Source organism: Hirundo rustica, chromosome 2 (assembly GCF_015227805.2).
Source record: "Hirundo rustica isolate bHirRus1 chromosome 2, bHirRus1.pri.v3, whole genome shotgun sequence".
In the NCBI taxonomy this organism is placed as follows: domain Eukaryota; kingdom Metazoa; phylum Chordata; class Aves; order Passeriformes; family Hirundinidae; genus Hirundo; species Hirundo rustica.
This window is the reverse complement of record NC_053451.1, coordinates 118705551-118722862: the sequence shown is the minus strand read 5'-3', so window position 1 is coordinate 118722862 and position 17312 is coordinate 118705551. Positions and strand designations below refer to the sequence as shown.

The 17312-nt window shown below is 69.3% G+C and overlaps 3 protein-coding genes across 4 annotated transcripts; 2 read left to right on the top strand and 1 right to left on the bottom strand.

Annotated features, from left to right (window-relative positions):
• Positions 1–84: 84 nt before the first annotated feature.
• CCKBR (cholecystokinin B receptor) lies at positions 85–3979 on the top strand. The gene is made up of 5 exons (XM_040055999.2): positions 85–297; positions 1243–1494; positions 2231–2486; positions 2557–2684; positions 2987–3979. The coding sequence occupies exons 1-5, from the start codon at positions 147–149 to the stop codon at positions 3502–3504; spliced, it is 1305 nt and encodes a 434-aa protein (XP_039911933.1). The 5' UTR covers positions 85–146; the 3' UTR covers positions 3505–3979.
• Positions 3980–4485: 506 nt separating this feature from the next.
• Positions 4486–8467, top strand: SMPD1 (sphingomyelin phosphodiesterase 1). The gene is made up of 6 exons (XM_040057216.2): positions 4486–4714; positions 5534–6312; positions 6856–7027; positions 7107–7183; positions 7638–7783; positions 7860–8467. The coding sequence occupies exons 1-6, from the start codon at positions 4511–4513 to the stop codon at positions 8273–8275; spliced, it is 1794 nt and encodes a 597-aa protein (XP_039913150.1). The 5' UTR covers positions 4486–4510; the 3' UTR covers positions 8276–8467.
• A 401-nt stretch (positions 8468–8868) lies between these two features.
• APBB1 (amyloid beta precursor protein binding family B member 1) lies at positions 8869–15180 on the bottom strand. 2 transcript variants are annotated; one of them, XM_040057098.2, is made up of 13 exons: positions 14574–15164; positions 14031–14209; positions 13702–13758; positions 13517–13626; positions 13105–13141; positions 12552–12689; positions 12323–12447; positions 11648–11762; positions 10920–11004; positions 10333–10416; positions 10105–10226; positions 9333–9509; positions 8869–9264 (listed from the first exon to the last, which is right to left on the bottom strand). In XM_040057098.2, the coding sequence occupies exons 1-13, from the start codon at positions 15097–15099 to the stop codon at positions 9097–9099; spliced, it is 1923 nt and encodes a 640-aa protein (XP_039913032.1). In that variant the 5' UTR covers positions 15100–15164; the 3' UTR covers positions 8869–9096. The 2 variants fall into 2 exon arrangements, with proteins under 2 accessions (XP_039913032.1, XP_058275167.1); XM_058419184.1 differs by lacking the exon at positions 13702–13758 and having other exon boundaries at positions 14574–15180.
• Positions 15181–17312: the final 2132 nt, after the last annotated feature.

The following is a 17312-nucleotide window of genomic DNA, read 5'->3' as shown; positions in this document are numbered from 1 at the left end:
GCCCCGCGCCGGGCGCCGCCCCCGCTTATCCACCGGCGGCTCGGAGCGGCTCGGAGCCTCGTCTCTCCCGGAGCCTCCCGGTGCCCGATCCTTCCCGGTGCCTCCTGCCGGAGGAGGGGGCGGGGGGAGGCGGGGGGGTCCCCGCCATGGACCCCCGGCCCCTCAACGAATCGCTGCAGCAGATGATCTGCCGCTCCGGGAACGGCACCGGCAACGGACCCGGCACCGGCAACGGGACCAACGGCTCGGTCTGCGACCTCCTCCGCAGGGGCCTCCGCGGGCCCCCGGCGCCCAGAGGTGAGAGCGGGGTGGGAAGGAGCGGGATGGACCCGGGAACGGTTTCCCCGCTTCGTGCCCGGCCCTGCGCTCCCCGGCACGCCGGCACCCGGCTTTCGTCCCGCCGTGCCACCCCGGCGCCCGCCGCCCCGCGCTCCGGTTCTCCCGGTCCCTGAGACCGGTGCCGCCTCCGGTCCCCGCCGTGCCCCTCATCGCACCCATCGTCCCCGGTCCCCGCGCCCCGGGCGGGGGCTCGGTGGTCGCGGCACTGCCCGGCGGTCCCGATGCGGATCTCGGCGCTGCCTGGGGGAGCGCGCCGGGCTGTGCCGGTGGCAGCGGGAGGGCGGAGGGGACTCCGACGGACACAGACACCGCCCGCTCCGCACCCCTGCCCCGCTGCCGGGGCCGGGACCTCCAACTGGACCCTCGACTGGGACGCTCCCATCCCACCCCACCGCCAGAGCCAAGACCCCTAACCCCATCCCACCCCCAGGCTGAGGCCCCTACTCCAGGTTGTCGCTCCGCTCTCTGGGCTGGACGTCCCCGGTCCCCGCGCCGCCGGGGCAGCCGCGGCTCAGCACCGAGGCGGAGGGTGGGCAGGGTGGGGGCACCCACCTGGATAAGGGTTCCTCGGCCTCACAGAACTGAGCCGAGGGGCCTGGGGCTCGCCCCAAATCCCGGCAGATGCCACACGGGGGGAAATGATGGGCTCATCTAACGGGTCCCCACCGAGCCCGTGCCGGTGACACCGGAGCCCCGGTGCCCCAGTGCCTGGGCCTGTACTGGGGTGCCTTTGGGGTGCCTTCAGAGTGTGTCTGGGGGGCCACCGGGCTACCCGTGGGGTGCCATGGGAGCATCTCCATGGTGGCCTTGGGAGTGCTTTCAGAGTGCGTCTAGGGTGCCACCTGGGTGCCTCTGGGGTGCCTCTGGGGTCCCAATGCAGCGCCGGTGCCCTGCCGCCCACAGAGCTGGACGTGGCAGTGCGTGTGGTGCTGTACGTGCTGATCTTCGTGCTGAGCGTTGGGGGCAATGCGCTGGTGGTGGCTGTGCTGGCACTGAACCGGCGATTGCGCACCGTCACCAACTGCTTCCTGCTGTCCCTGGCACTGAGTGACCTGCTCCTGGCACTGTGCTGCATGCCCTTCACCCTGCTGCACGGCCTCATGGGCGCCTTCATCTTCGGCGACGTCGTCTGCAAGCTCGTCGCCTACCTCATGGGTAGGGTGGGGCACAGTGGGGGCTTGTCCCTACCTCACGGGAAGGGTGGGGCACAGCGGGGTGGCCTCATCCCTACCTTGTTAGTACGTGGGGGCACAGGGAGGGGGCTCATCCCTACCATGTGGATATGTGGGGGGGTTTGTCCCTGCCTCATGAGTCCGCGGTACATATGTATATACGCCCTGCCTCATGGTTTCAAGGTATGTATGTATATATCCCCTATCTCATGGGTCTATGGTATATATGTATATACCCCATATCTCATGGGTACATGGTATACATGTATATACACCCCTATCTCATGGGTACATGACATATATGTATATATACCCCCCATCTCGTGGGGTACATAGTATGCATGTATATACCCCATATCTCGTGGGTACATGGTATATATGTATATATCCCATATCTCATGCATCTATGGTATATATGTATATATACCCCCTGCCTCATGGGGTCCATGGTATAGATGTATATACACTCCTATCTCATGGGTCCACGGTATATATGTATATATACCCCATATCTCATGCATCTATGGTATATATGAATATCCACCCCCTGCCTCATGGGTCCATGGTATACATGTATATACACCCCTGTCTCATGGGTACATGATATATATCTATATGCCCCTATCTCATGGGTCCAAAGACTGCAGTGGGGGGCTGCTGGAGGAGGTGGGGGCCTGCAGCGTCACGCCAGGCCCACTGACACCCCCTGTGACCCGCAGGGGTCTCGGTGGCCGTGTCCACCTTCAGCCTGGTGGCCATCGCCATCGAGCGCTACAGTGCCATCTGCAACCCGCTGCAGTCGCGCGCCTGGCAGACGCGGTCCCACGCCTGCCGCGTCATCGCGGGCACCTGGGCCCTGGCGGCGCTGCTGATGCTGCCCTACGCCGTGTACAGCACCACGCGCCCCGCCGCCCCCCGCCCGCCCCCCGCGCAGTGCACGCACCACTGGCCCAGCGAGCGCGTCCGGCAGGTCTGGTGAGTCCTGGGGAGGGAGGGCCCGCGCGCGGGCGAGGGGATGCCAAGTGACGGGGGCCGCCTGTCCCAGGTACGTCCTGCTGCTCCTCGTCCTCTTCTTCATCCCAGGCGTGGTGATGACGGTGGCGTACGGGCTCATCTCCCGCGAGCTCTACCGGGGCATCCGCTTCGAGCTGGACATCAAGAGGGAGGTGGCAGGTGAGGGGACGGGGCGGGGGTGAAGCTTGACGTGACTCCTGTGTGGGCAGAGCGCCCACCCCAGGAGGAGGGGCAGGGCTGAGCCCTCACTCCTGCTCCCCACAGCGGTGCGTTCCTCAGGGATACCCCGCTTTCCTGGGGACCTCCTTGTAGCCTTGGGGTGCAGCATGTCCCCACGGTGTCATGGCCATTTCCATGTCCCCTGCACCCCATCCCATCCTCCTAGAGGATGCTCCCATGGTGCTGGAGTGCAGCGTGTCCCTACAGTGCCACAGCCGTGACCGTGCCTCCTCACTCCACAGCCCAGCGTGGCATTGGGGGCGACCCGGTGCCCACCTGCGATGAAGGTGACGGGTGCTACCTGCAGCTGTCACGTCCGGGTGCAGCATTGGAGCTGCGGGCGCTGGGGGCGGCCGCACAGCAAGACCGGGCACGCATCAACAGCTCGGGGGCCCAGCTGGCGGCCAAGCGGCGCGTGATCCGCATGCTGGTGGTCATCGTGGCCATGTTCTTCCTCTGCTGGCTGCCCATCTTCGCCGCCAACACCTGGCGTGCCTTCTCCCCGCGGGCAGCCCAGCAGGCACTCTCGGGGACCCCCATCGCCTTCATCCACCTGCTCTCCTACACCTCGGCCTGCGCCAACCCCCTCATCTACTGCTTCATGAACCGCCGCTTCCGCAAGGCCTTTGGGGCCACCTGCGCGGGCTGGGGGTGCCGCCGCACCTGCTCCCGCCGCCCGCCCGAGGACGAGCCCCCCATGGCCAGTGCCTCGCTCTCCAAGTTCAGCTACACCACCGTCAGCAGCCTGGGACCCCCCTGAGCCGGCAACCCCAAGCTGGAACTCCCCTGAGCCCTCCAACACTGGTGCCTGGGGCCCGGGTGAGCAGGACCCCCATGAGCTCCCCACGGCCAGCACCTTTCTCTGCAAGTTCAGCTACACCATCCTCAGCAGCCTGGGACCCCTGAGCTAGACCCCCTTAGACCCCCTAATGCCACTGCCAGGGCCGCTCCCCGAGCTGGCACCCCCAACAGGACCCCCCGAGCATGAACCCCTGCCCTGCAAGCACCCTCGTGCTCCTCGTCCCGTGCTCCCACAGCCTCCCGCCCTCCCGGGACAGCCTTGCCCACCATCCCAGCTCGGTCCCCGAGCCCCGGCTGGGTGGGGGCGAGGGGCGGGCGGGAGGAGCCTTGGGGCTGGGCAGGTCGGAGGCTGAGGGAGGTCGAGGCACCCCCAGCCCAGCTCAGCCCGGGGTCTCCCCGCGCTGCTCCCCGGCTACGGTGACAATAAACTGACCCTGTGCCAACCGCGCCGCTGCTCCCAGCGCTCCTGGCCCGCCGGCACGGAGGCACCGCGGGCACCTCCGAGCGGGACGTGGGGTAGGCACCGCGCGAGGCTCGGGGGGCTGCGGGCACCGCGGAGCCCGGCGGCGGCGGTATCTGGAACGATGGGAACCCCGGGCCCGGTGCACCCAATGCCGCCCCGGGGCGGGGAGGGGGACCCCAGGGGACGGGGACCCCAGGGACCGCCGCCTTCCCCAAGACTCCATCTCCCATCGTGCCCCGCGCGCCCTACGCAGACCCTGCGCTTTCATTTGCATACGGATCCCCGCCCCGGACGGCCACGCCCCATCCCAGTGGACATTGGTCACGTCCCCCTCGAGGCCACGCCTCCGCCGCGGCCGTCCCCGCAGGGGGCGGGGCCCTGCCCACCGCCCCGCCCACCGCCCCGCCCATCACCCGTAAACACCGGGTCTCGGCCCCGCCTCCGAGCCGGCCCCGCCCCTCCCTCGGCCATGGCGGCCGGGGTGCGGGCCCCGCCGGGCCCGATGGCAGCGCTGCCGCCGTGGCGACTGCTGCCGCTGGCCCTGGCCGCGCTATCGCTGCTGTCGCTGCTGTCGCTGCCGGTGTCGGCGGGGTCACCGCTCGGCCCCGAGGAGCAGCTGGTGGCGGCGGCGCCGCGCTGGGGCTGGCGGAACGTGTCGTGCCCGGCCTGCCGGGTGCTCTTCGGGGCGCTGGACGTGGCTCTGCAGGTGGGCACGGGGGATCGGGGAGTGCCGGGACACGGGGGGGTGCCGGGGGGACACCGCAACACCGGGCGAGGCACGGGCACGGGTGGACACCGGGGCGGGAAGAGTGGGGGGTGACAGGAGTGGGACAGGAACGGGGGCAGAGAGGACAGGACAGGGACAGGACAGGGACAGGCCGGGCCAGTCCCTCGTGACGAGCCGGGGCAGGTCGGGGCTTGTGACAGACACGAGACCAGGTTGGGAATGGGGACAGGGACGGGCGGGGACGGGGAGAATGACAGGCTGGGACGGCTGGGAGAGGACCGGGGACGGGCGGGGTCAGGCCAGCGGCTGCGCTTGGGGGAACGGGGACGGGCTGGGACAGGAACAGGAACGGGGACATGGACGGGGCGGGACTGGGCGGTGAATCCGCCTCAGAGAACGGGGACAGGCTGGGGCGGGACAGGAAGGGAGGGAGGAGGTAACCGGGCTGGGGAACAGAGGGGCTGGGGGACCGTGTGGGTCCTTTCTGGCCTCGGGATATCCAGCTCAGTGGGCCGGGGTGGCGGCGGCTGTGGGGCAGTGACAGCAGCCAGGGGCCCATCCCGGGGAGCTGCTGGGGTCGGCACAGTGATGGCAGCGGGGGTGCCGTGCCCGTCCCCGGGGTGCCGTGCCCATGCCGGGGTTCCGTGCCCATCCCGGGGGTGCTGGCGGGCACAGGCCAGTGACGGCAGCTGAGTTCAGTGTGTAGGGCCTGTCCTGGGGAGCTGATGGGTGCAGGGCAGCGAGGATGGCGAGAGGTGTGGAGCGCTGGCACCATCCCGAATGTCCATCCCCCTGCAGATGGAGCCGAATGTGGCACGCGTGGGGCGCGTGGCGTCGCGGCTGTGCCAGGAGCTGCGGCTGGCGCGGCCGCCCGTGTGTCGCCAGGCCGTCCAGCTCTTCCAGGGCGACGTGGTGTCGGCCTGGGCACGCTCCGTGCTGCGCCCGCCCGAGGCCTGCGGGCTCCTGCTGGGCCCCCGCTGCGGCCACTGGGACATCCTGGGCGCCTGGAACCTGTCCCTGCCCGCCGCCCCCAAGCCGCCGGTGCGGCCCCCCGCGCCGCCGCCGCCTGGAGCGCCCACCGCCCGCATCCTCTTCCTCACGGACCTGCACTGGGACCGGCAGTACGTGCCGGGCAGCGCCGCCGCCTGCCCTGACCCGCTGTGCTGCCGCGGGGCCCCCAGTCAGGGGCCGGGGGCGGCGGGGTTCTGGGGCACCTACGGCAAGTGTGACCTTCCCCTGCACACCATCGATGCGCTGCTGTCCCGGCTCCCCGACACCCTCGGTAACGGCACCGGCGGCTTCGCGGCAGCGTACTGGACCGGGGACATCCCTGCGCACGACGTGTGGCAGCAGAGCCGCGGGGACCAGCTGCGGGCGCTGCGCACGGTGACCGCCCTGCTGCGCGCCCGCCTCGGGGGGCTGCGCGTCTTCCCCGCCGTGGGCAACCACGAGGCCACCCCGGTGAACGCCTTCCCCCCGCCCTACGTGCGCGGGAACCAGTCGGCCGCGTGGCTGTACGACGCCATGGCCGAGGCCTGGCAGGAGTGGCTGCCCCCCGCCGCCCTGCGCACCCTGCGGTGGGCACGGGGCAGGGCCGCGGCGGAGGGGTCCCGTCTGTTGAGGGTCCAGGGATGGGGAGTTTGTGCATGGCAGGGGTGGGGGCTTCTAGGCTAATGGGGGCCCAGGTCTGTGGCATTTGGGGTACCAGGGATCGGGGGGACACGGGGCTGGGAGGCTCTAGACTTGGGGTTTCTGGGCTCTTGGGTGTTCTGGGGTAGGGCAGCTACAGTAGCACAGCCTGGGGGCTCAGAGCTGGGGACTCCGGCTACTGGGGGCTCGGGACTAGCAGAACACACAGCAATCTCCACGCTGAAGGGGCAGTGGGGGTACCAGGATAGCTGGGGCTGGCTGCAGATGTCTCAATTTCATGGGGGGAGAGGTGCAAGGAGGGGGGGTCACGGCTGGTTGGGGTACAGAAAGGGCTGTGGGGCAATGGGGGCTCCAGGCTGGGGGCTGTAGGCGAGTGAGCAGTGCGGGTGGCAGAGAGCTGGGGGTCCATGGGATGGGTGCAGGGTCTGTGGATCAGGGAGTGCAGCACTGACCCCCCCTTTTCCACACAGGGCTGGCGGGTTCTACACGGCACAGGTCTGGCCTGGGCTGCGCCTCGTCTCCCTCAACATGAACTTCTGCTCCCAGGCCAACTTCTGGCTCCTCATCAATGCCACTGACCCTGCAGGGCAGCTCCAGTGGCTCATGGGGGTCCTGGCAGATGCCGAGCGTGATGGGGAGAAGGTGTGGGGGGGTTCTGGGGGGACACGGGGGGTCTCAGTGGGCCCTGGGCAAGCCCCCAGCCCTGTCTCATTGCCCACAGGTGCACATCATCGGGCACATCCCCCCAGCCCACTGCCTGCGCAGCTGGAGCTGGAACTACTACCGCATTGTCAACAGGTCAGTGCCTGACCCCCTGCCCAGACCGCCACACCAGGTGCCACACCCCTGACCCTGTGCCCCACCCACACGCCAGACCCCCATTGTGTGTCCTGGCCTCCAACCCCGTGTGCTGGGCCCCTGCCCTGTACCTACACCCCTGTCCACATGCCCTCGACCCCCACCCCAGACCCCCCACCCCACAGGCCAGAGCCTGGCTCCACACCCTGAACTCCCATCCCACACACGGTCCCCCTTGCCCTGTATGCTGGTCCCCTATACCAGAACTCCACCCTGCACTCTCACTCTATGTGCCATCTCATGCACCAGACCGTGCACCCCATGTGCCAGACCCCCACCCCATGTATTCTGGGCCCCCACCCCACATACCAGACCCCAGGGCTAGGCTCAGGTTGGGGTTCCAGGGTGGGGTCTGGGGGTCAGGATGCCACCCCCACTCACCCGACTGTGGCAGGTTCGAGGGCACCATCTCAGCCCAGTTCTTCGGGCACACGCACCTGGACGAGTTCGAGTTGTTCTACGATGAGGAGACGCTGTCACGTCCCGTCTCCATCGCCTTCATCGCACCGAGTGTCACCACCTACATCAACCTCAATCCTGGTGCGCCCCAAACCCCGCCCTGCGTCCCCCCGAACCACCCCGGTCCCCCCGGCGCTGACCGTCCCTCCCGCCGCAGGGTACCGCGTCTATGAGGTGGCCGGTTCCTACCCTGGGAGCTCCCACGCGGTCCTGGACCACGAGACCTTCATCCTAAACCTGACAGAGGCCAACGCGGCGCCCCCGGGGACTCCCCCGCGCTGGCAGCGGCTCTACGGTGCGCGCACGGCCTACGGGCTGCCCACGGCCTTCCCGGCTGACTGGGACCGGCTGGTGCGGCGGATGCAGGACGACGAGCAGCTCTTCCAGCTGTTCTGGTTCCACCTGCACAAGGGGCACCCGCCCCGCGAGCCCTGCGGCGGCCCCTGCAAGGCCGCCCTGCTCTGCGCCCTGCGCTCCGGCCGCGCCGCCGACCCCGCGCTCTGCCGGCCCCTGCGCCCCGCGCTGCCCTTCCCACGCGTCCAGGAGCTCTGGCAGCGGCGGCGGCTCTGCTGACCCAGGGGCCGGCAGGAGCGGGGACGTGGTCACCCAGGAGCAGGGTCAGCACGTGGGGCCACTGGAAGCAGGGCAGGGACAGGGTCACGCAGGGAGCGGGATTGGCACAAGGTCACTGGGAGCGAGGTCGGGATTGGCACGTGGTCCCCGTGTCCCACCGGTTACACAATAAAGGCACAATGGACACCACCACCCCCCTCATCCTCTGCCACCGGGACAGGAACTGGGATCTGGATCAGCAGAGTCCTCATGCTCCCATCACTCCAGTTCAGGTGTGACGGACCCCACTGTCCTTCATCCTCCTCACCACAGTTCGCAGCCACAACGACTTAGGGAGACCCAAGTCAGGGATGCTGGGATCCCACCACCCCGCCAACTCATCCTCCTTCTCGTAATTCTCACCCACGGGGATCACAACTGGGATGAGCCCATGATCCCTGTACCCCCATCACCCCTCTGATAAGGTGTGGATGGATCCCACTGCCCCTCTAGGGCAACACCCTAGGAAGACCCAAACCAGACACAACACCCTGATCCCCCCTCCTCCTCTTGCTGCTCCTCACTGTGTGAGGCCACACGCAGAGCCGAGCCGGGCTGGTGGAATGGGTTTATTAATTAATGATTTAGTACAACACAGACCCTCGTTACACCACATGCATTGGGGACCTTGGGGGGGGGCGTGACCCACCATGGGGGCCGTGCTGGGGGCAGGACCCCCGAACCAACGCCCCGGGTAACTCTGTGCCCTGCAGCGTTGGGTCGGCAGTCCCGCCCCCCGGCGCTGCCTTGTCCGGCTGTGTGCCCCCACGCCCTCACCCTGCTCACGGGGTCTGCGCCCCTCCCCGCCGCGGTTTGAGGGTCCCCAGGAGGGTCTGCACCCCCCGGCGCACAGAGGAGCCCACCCGCCGCGCCACCGAGTCGGCCGGGGGCGCCGGCAGGCAGGAGCTGGAGGCCTGGGGCCGCGCATCCAGGCACTTCTGGTAGCGGAGCTGCGGGGAGCCAAGGGGGTCAGTGAGGGGCGGGGGGAGCCCGGGGGGGCCCGGGGAGGGGCACTCACCATGCAGGCGGCCTGCAGCGCCTCGCTGAGCCCCGCGGCGTTGGGCTCACACCACACCATGTGGCAGCGGAAGGTGCCGGGGGCGCTGGCCATGATGAAGGCGAAGGCGCGGACGTCGCGTCCCACCCCCATGAAGGACAGGAAGCGCACGCGGCACTCGCACAGCACCGCCTCTGTCTGGGTGGGGGGCACGGGGGGTCACGGGGGCGCCCCAGCGTGGGGAGGGGCACTGGAGAGGGCTTAATGCAACGCAGAGCGAGGGATTGCGAGGGCAGCGCACCAGGAGAAACGACGGACTCGGACTTTGGGGCAGCCGGGGCAAGAGGAAGGGGTCACCGGAGTACACACATGACGGGGAGGGGGCACCCCCAGGAGCAGAAGAGGGTCAGCAGAGCACAGGGGGCATCACTAAGATGCCCCACCAGGAAGGGTGGGGGGGGTCACTCATACCCGGGGGCTGGGGGGGTTCAGCACGGTCTCCCAGGGTGGGAGGGGATCCCCCAGGGCCCCACGGGACGTGGTGGGATGGGGGCACGATGGAAGGAGCCATTGTGGCTCTCTGGTACAAGGATGTGTCTCTGCAGCCCGTCTGGCACGTGACAGGGTCACTTGGAACAGGAAGGGGTCACCAGTGAGGACGGGGGTCAACACATCTCTCTGGAGTGGGAGGGAGGCACCACAGTCCCCCTAGGCCAGGGTGGTGGTCCCAGGTGGGGATGCACCTGGTGGTGGGTGGGGGTCCCAGGGCAGGGGGCCCGAGGAGGACACACACCTGGCGGTGAGCAATGGTAAGGGTGGCGGGGGCCACGCTGACCACCACGGGGGTGGGCGCAGGAGGCTCCCCTGAGCCAGGGGCCAGCGCCGCCTCCAGTGCCGCGTTGATCACATCCATGCCTGGGGGCACAGGGAGGGTCAGGGCAACCCTGGGGGTGCCCGCGCCCCACAGCTGCCCCACGTGGGCTGGAGATACTCCCCCCTTCCCCTCAAGTCCCCCACTCACCCACTGGCTTGGCAACAGGGACACAGCCCAGGTAACACACGGGGAAGCGCTGAACCACCTCACTCTTGGGAGCTGGGAACTCCACTGTGGGGGAGGCACCATCAGGCACCCCCAGAGCCCCCCAAAACACCCCAGAGCCCCAACATCCCTCCAGAACCCCTTCCCACCCCTCAGTGCTCACCCAGCACCCAGCCCCCCCAAGACCTCTTGGATGCCGTCCCCCAGTGTGAGGGGGACATGCCAGACCTCCCCAGAGCACCCCAGCACTGCCCCAGAGCACCCCCAGAACCCAACACCCTCAACTGCACTGCCGTGCTCTTGGGGGCCGGGAGCCCTACTGTGGTGGGACACCATCAGACACCCCCCAGACCTCCCTAAAAGCCACCCTTTCTTCCAACTGCCCCACGCCAGCGAGCGCAACCTCCACACACACAAGCCCCCTCCCCCCTGGAGTCATCCTATCCCCTCGCAGGACTCCCCCAGCAGTCCTCCGGCCCATCCTAGTCACTCCCAGACTCCCCAGTCCCCTCCAGGGCACGCCCAGAGCCGCCCCCGTTCTCTCCCAGGTACCCCGCTAACCCCCGTACCCTGCAGGGGAGGCTCTCCCAGCCGGGGGGGGTCTGTCCCCAGGCCGTTGCCTGCTGCCCGGGCACTTCTCCGCTCCGCCGTCAGCTGGGGGACAGGGGGACACGGCCCTCCCAGGTGTCACACCACAGTGACCTCCAGGGACCCCCGTGGTGACCCACAGTCCCCCAGACGTCACACAGGCCCTCCTGGCTGTCACAGGACGGACACCCCCGGGATCCCTGGCCCCCGTGCCCTGCGGCAGGTCCGTGGGGACACTGGGGTGGGGAGGGGCTCACCCGGGAACAAGCCCAGGGGCTGGCTGCAGGGGCCTGGAGCTCTCACCTGCGTGCAGATGTGGTGCAGGCTAGGGCAAGTCCTGGCAGGTTTCTGGGGGTCTCACCTGGGCACAGATGTGGTGCAGACCAAGGAAAGGGAATTTGGGGTGCGTTACCTGGGCCTCGGGGGTCTTGGGGATGATCTCACCTGGGCCCAGACCTGGTGCAGGCCAGGCGGGGGGTCCCCGGGAGCTTTTTGGGGGTCTCATCTAGGCAGAGACGCAGCTCAGGCCAAGGTGGCAGTTTTGGGGGGGAAACCCAGCAGAGGGTTGGGAGGGTTTCACCCAGACACAGAACCAGTGCTGGCCACAGCCGGGGCTCCCAGAAGTTTTAGGGGAGGTCTCACTTGGGCATGGACATGGTGCAGCCACGGGGGCGGTTTGAGGGGTCCTGGGGAGGGCTGGGGGTCTCACCTGCGCACAGACGCGGTGCAGGCCGGCGGCGATGGTGCTGGCTGGCCCCTCGCAGCGGAACACGTGGCACTTCAGCACCTGCGTCAAGGGGTCCCGGGCCACGTATGCAAAGTCCCTAGGGAAAGGAGGGGGGACGCTCAGACCGCCCCAGCCCCCTCCTCACCCAGCCTGAGCTGGGACTGGGGGCACTGGGGGTCTGGGGGCAGGTTGGGGCCATACCTCTCCCTGCGTCCCCGGCAGCACAGCAGAACAGAGCGGGGTTAGGAGGTGCTGGGGGGCACAGACCCCCCTCCTCCTTAGCCCCAGGATCTACCCTACACCCCCCAGGGGCAGGTCTGACCCTGCTCCACGCCCTTCTCTGCTGGGGGTGTTCAGTGTTTGGGCCCCAAGGCCCCCACCTACCCAACCCATGGGACCACATCTGCATGTGGGACCCCCCGGTCCTCTGCACACGTGACGGCCGCAGCCCCACACCTCACCCACGTGGGGATCACAGCCCCATGGCCCCCTCCACGCGCAGATCCCTGCACCCCACGTACACAGGATCTCCAGCCCCCTGTCCTGAGCCCCCCGCAGACACCAGAACCCCACAGCCCCCACGCCGCGCCCCAGTGCCACCCCGAGCCCCACGCGCGTGGGCACCCCTGCGCCCCCCAGCCCCGGGCGTGCCCCCACCTGCTGCCATGCCGCCCCACGCCCCAGACGCGGATGCCGCCCACAGGCTGCGTGTGCAGCAGCGCCCGGTCCTGGGGGTCCACGAGCTTCAGCGTGCGGTCCTCGAGCAGCAGCAGTGCCCGTGCCTGGAGGCCACAGGAGGGTCAGGAGGACGCTCCGCTTCCCCAGATGCCGGGGGGCAACGGAGAGGGCGTGGGATGGATGTGGGGGGCACTCTGGGGTCACTCACCTCCCCACAGGAGCCGGGGGGGCCATCACGAGGCCCCGAGAGCTGCCGGATGCAGGCGCTGACAGCGCTGCTGCTGCGGCCGGGACCCAGCTCCTCCTCCCGCAGCTGCACCCAGCCCAGAGAGCGCACCGGGAGGCCCTGGGGCAAGGGGGAATGGGAGTCAGTGGGGGATGTATGGGGCCGGGTGTGGGGCAGGGGCTGTGGGTAGTGCAGGGAAAGGATTGCGTGGGGTGGGGGGCAGCGGAGAAGGGTGTGACATGGGACAGGAAAGGCACGGAGCATGAGGCAGGGGCCGTGGGGCAGAGATGGTGCAGGGCAAGGGGACAGGGGGCCGGTGTGGGGCAGCCCCAGATCCCCAGCAGTCACCCAGCCCCTCACCGCCCCAGTCTGTACAGCCCGGGGCCCTCGGGGCAGGGCGGACCCCACAGAGGGGTGGCCGAGGCCGCTCCCATGCAGGTGACAGGGCTAGGGCATCCCTGGGCTGGGTGCCTCAGCCCCCCGGAGTGGGGAAGGGGCCCTGTGGGCTGGGAGGGGCAGGAGAGACCGGCCCTACCTTGGAGTCCAGTGCATCCTCCTCGCCCAGGGCCATGCTAAAGGGGAAGGGTGGGGGGTCAGTGACTGCACCCTGACACCCTGGGGCCACCCTGCCCCCAACCCCGAGAGCCCTCTGGGATCCCCCACATCCCACACCTGGGTCATTGCACCCTGAGTACCTCGGACTTTCCCCCTCAAACCCCTGCCTTGAGATCCTGGGACTGCCCTAAGTCCAACCCCATACTTGGCACCCCATTTCCCTGCCCCACACCTGGGTCCCTGCCCTGCTCAGCTCCCACTTCACATGGACACCCCCTCAACATTCTGTAGCTTGTTAGTCAGGGTTCCACATCCCAACAGGGCCCAGGCACAGCCCCACTCATGCCCCACATTTTCCATGTGTCTCCCCAGTCCCTGTGGCCCCACCGCACCCCTCTCCTGGTGATCCTGGGCCTGGTGACAGCATCTCCAGGTCTGACACTCCTGGCTCCTCATCTTCCTCTTCCTCCTCCTCTTCCTCCTCTTCCTCAGCAGTGGGGTCCTAGGGGCAAGAGGGCTCTGTGGGGCCAGGGGGGCACTGACCCCCCACCCTTTCCCATCCACTACCCTCTCTCACCTTCCACAAGTCCCCACCATTGAAGGTCTCGGCCGGGGCAAAGCTCGTCCAGGAGAGCTGCAGGGGGCTGTGTCAGGGTGCGCCATAGGGCAGCCCCACAGCAGCCCCCCAGTCACCCCACAAGTGCCCCATGGCTCCCCTCAGTCACCCCACAGCACACTATGGGAGCCCCATGGCAACCCCAAGAGCAACCCACACCCATACCGCTGGTGCCCTGCAGCCCCACAGCCACCCCACCGTTATCTCCCGGTCACCCCACACCCTGTACCCATCCGCTGTGGCCCCACAGCCACTTCCCAGTCCAACCCCGGCCCTCAGTCCCAACTCACGGTGGGCCCCTCGGTGGGGGTGCTGCCATCGGAAGGGGTCTCATGGGGCCCGCCGGGGGGCTCCCACTGAGTGGTACCGGTGGGGACGTGCCAGTAATAGGTGCCCGAGGTGTCCTGCACCCGCAGCCACCCAGGGGGCAGGTCCCCGTGTGCCCCCGCGCCACACGGCCACAGCGACTCTGCAGGGAATGGGGCGTCAGAGGGGTCAGCCCCAACCCCACACACAGCCCCACAAAGCCCCCCCGTGCCCAGGGACACCCCAGGAGGACTCCACAGGGACAGGGAGGCAAGGGGGGGGCATGGAACTAATGGGGCTGGGGACACAGAACAGTGCCCAGAGGGCTGGGGGACCAGGAACGGCACCCAGGGGTGCTGGGAGTGTAGCGGGGGGCAAACACCCAGGGACCAGGGGAGATGTGGAGCACGGGGGCATGGCAGGAGATTGTCAGAAGCCTCTGTGGGGCAGCTGTGGGACAGTGAGAGGTCACCGTGGGACTCCAAAGGAGCCATAAATCACTGGTGCTCCACGGGTGGGGTGCCCACCTGGCTCATCGGGGGAGCTGCCGGGGCTGCCCTGGCTCAGCGTGGCCCAGCTCGAGTCCTCGTCGCTGCCGGGGCCGGGCCCCCCGAAGAGGCGGCTGGCACTGCGCCCCGGGGGCTCCCGCAGGCCCCGCTCCGTGCTCAGAGCCGGCGGAGAGACCCCGGCCCCGTCCTCCTCCTCCTCGTCCTCCTCCTCCTCTTCATCGTCCTCCTCCTCCTCGGAGGCACCGATCAGCAGGGCCCGCGGGTCGCCGGCGGCGTTCCGGGCATTGCGGGCCTGCACCCCCGGCTCGAGCGCTCCGGGGGACTCCCCGTGCGCCCCGGGGGATCGCCCCGGCCCCGGCCCCGGCTCGAGCTCGTTGCGGTTCTGGTCCTGCCCGGCCTTCGCCCACCCGGCGCCGGGCAGCTCCTCGGCCGGGGCCCCGCCGGGGCCGGTGCGGGGGTCGCGGGGCGCTCCCAGCCTCAGGCTCAGCCCCGGGCACCGGTTGTCGTTGGCCAGGTCGCTGCGCTTGCTCAGGGCCCCCGACATGGCGCGAGGACACGGGGACGGGCGGGACCCCCGGCGCGGCGGGACCCCCGGCCCGGCCCGGCCGCAGCCGCCGTTGCTGGGGGTGGGGAGGGCAGGGGGGTCCTACAGCCCCCGGGCCGCCTCCGCGTCCATCGGGCCTGTGGGGAGCGGGGGGTAGCACGGGGATCCCCGGCCACGGACGCTCCACGGCCCCGGGTCCTCCCAAGGACTCGGCATCCCCCGGCAGCCCTCTAACGGACCCGGGTGGCCTTCACCGGCGCCTCTATCCCCCCCCACGCCTCCTCCGGGACGCGGGGACCCCCCCCCCGGCACCGGCATCCCCCTCGGCCCCGGCATCCCGCGCTGCCCCCGCCGCACGGCGCCGCGTCCCCCCGCAGCCCCCTCAACGACCGCGACCCCCCGACGTCACCCCGCGCCCCCCCCGGCCCGGGGTCCCTCCGCATCCGCCCCACGGCCCTGCCCGGGGAGATCCCGCGGGGACCCCGTGCCCACGGACCTCTCCCGCTGCCCCCGGCCCGGGCCTCCGGGGTCCCCACGGGCCTCAGCCCCCTCATCGTCCCCCGCTCCCGCCCGCGGCGCAGCGAGGCCGGCCCGCGGCCCCCCCACGCTCTCTGCCCCCATTGCCGGTACCTGCGGCGGCGGCTCCGCTGCCGGGGGGTCGCGGGGGGGGAGGGTGGGGGGCTCGGGGCAGCGTCACTTCCGCTTCCGGCCGGCCGGGGGACAGCGCCGCCTCCCGCGCCGGCAGCGCCGGGACCTCCTCGGGACCCCGCCGGGACCTCCTCGGGACCCCTCCGGACCCTCCCCGGCACGCATCACCGGATACCCCCGAGACCCCCGAGTACCCCCGGGACCGGGAGCCCCAGGCCTTGCTCGCGGCGGGAAGCTCGGTCCGGCCCTGGGTGGCAGCGGGACCCGGGCGGGATGGGGCACCTTCCCCGCCGGTGATGCTCCCGGGGCCGGCGACCCCGACACTGCCTGCGCCCGCCCCACTGTCCGGCTGTTCCCGGCGGGCAGCGAGACCCCCGGTGCCACGCGTGGCACCGTCCAGTTCGGCCCAGTTGAGCCCCCCGTAACCCCTAGCGGCATCCCCCAAGGCACCAGCACCGCCGGGCTCCGCCCTGCTGCCCCCACACTGGCACCGGGACTCCCTGCGGCTGCCGTGGCCCCGGAGCCCCCTGAACCCTCGGCTGGACCGAGAGGGTCTCGGGGCTCCCAGCTCTTACCAAGCCCGGAGGGGCAGCACTGCTGGGACCGGGCACGCAGCGATGGTGACACAGGGTGTGTGGGGTCCCTGCACCCCCTGTGCACCGGTCTGATCCCGTACAGCATTACAGTCATGTGATGTGTGGTAAGACCTCCAAGGCTGAGTCCAGCCTGTGCTCCATGCTCACCTTGTCCTCAGCCCAAAGCACTGAGTGCCATCTCCAGTCGTTCCTCGGACACCTGCAGGGATGGGCACTCCAAACCTCCCTGGGCAGGCCCTTTCAGTACATGGCAGCCCTTTCCATGGAGAAATTCCTCCTGATGTCCAATCTGAACCTCCCCAAGCACAGCTTGTGGCTCTTTCCTCTTGTCCTGTCACTTCTTTCCTGGGAAGGTCCCCCCTGAGCCTCCTTTTCTCCAGGCTCAGCCCCTCCCCAGCTGCATTCCCTGCCCTGGACACACTCCAGCCCCTCCAGGGCTCTCCTGCATTAGCCAAAACTGGACACAGCCCTCGAGGATCTCACAGTGCCCAGCACAGGGGACGACCCCTGCCCTGGGGCTGTGCCCACACTGGGGCTGTGACAGTCCAGATGCCCTTGGCCTCTTGTCCCGCTGGGCACACCTGCAGTCATGTCCAGCCACTGTCACCAGCAACCCCAGGTTCTTTCCCAGCTCTCCAGTCCCTTTGTCCCTAGATGTTGCAGGGGGGTTTGGTGACCCGAGCAGAAGACCCAGCACTTGCCCTTGACCCTGACGCTGCTGGCCATTAGTCCAGCCTGTCCAGATCCCTCTGCACAGCCTTCCTGCCCTCAGCAGATCCACATCCCAACCAACCACGTGTCGCCCATGACCTCAGCGAGGACGCAGCCCATGGCTCCATCCAGCTCACTGATAACTCTGTAGGGCAGCAGTGGCCCCAGCACTGAGCCCCAGGGAGCCCCAGCAGTGCCTGGGCCCCCTGGAGTGGCCCCGTTCCCAGCCCTCCCTGGGCCTGGCCCTCAGCCAGGTGT

Coding starts and splice junctions, on each gene's coding strand:
- SMPD1 (XM_040057216.2), top strand. CDS start 4,511: ATGGCAGCGCTGCCGCCGTGGCGACTGCTGCCGCTGGCCCTGGCCGCG. Junction 7,184..7,637: donor TACTACCGCATTGTCAACAG/GTCAGTGCCTGA, acceptor CGACTGTGGCAG/GTTCGAGGGCACCATCTCAG. Junction 7,784..7,859: donor CTACATCAACCTCAATCCTG/GTGCGCCCCAAA, acceptor CTCCCGCCGCAG/GGTACCGCGTCTATGAGGTG.
- APBB1 (XM_040057098.2), bottom strand. CDS start 15,099: ATGTCGGGGGCCCTGAGCAAGCGCAGCGACCTGGCCAACGACAACCGG. Junction 11,005..11,647: donor TGCACCGCGTCTGTGCGCAG/GTGAGACCCCCA, acceptor CCTGTCCCCCAG/CTGACGGCGGAGCGGAGAAG. Junction 10,227..10,332: donor CCCTGTTGCCAAGCCAGTGG/GTGAGTGGGGGA, acceptor CTGTGCCCCCAG/GCATGGATGTGATCAACGCG.
- CCKBR (XM_040055999.2), top strand. CDS start 147: ATGGACCCCCGGCCCCTCAACGAATCGCTGCAGCAGATGATCTGCCGC. Junction 298..1,242: donor CGGGCCCCCGGCGCCCAGAG/GTGAGAGCGGGG, acceptor TGCCGCCCACAG/AGCTGGACGTGGCAGTGCGT. Junction 2,487..2,556: donor GAGCGCGTCCGGCAGGTCTG/GTGAGTCCTGGG, acceptor CGCCTGTCCCAG/GTACGTCCTGCTGCTCCTCG.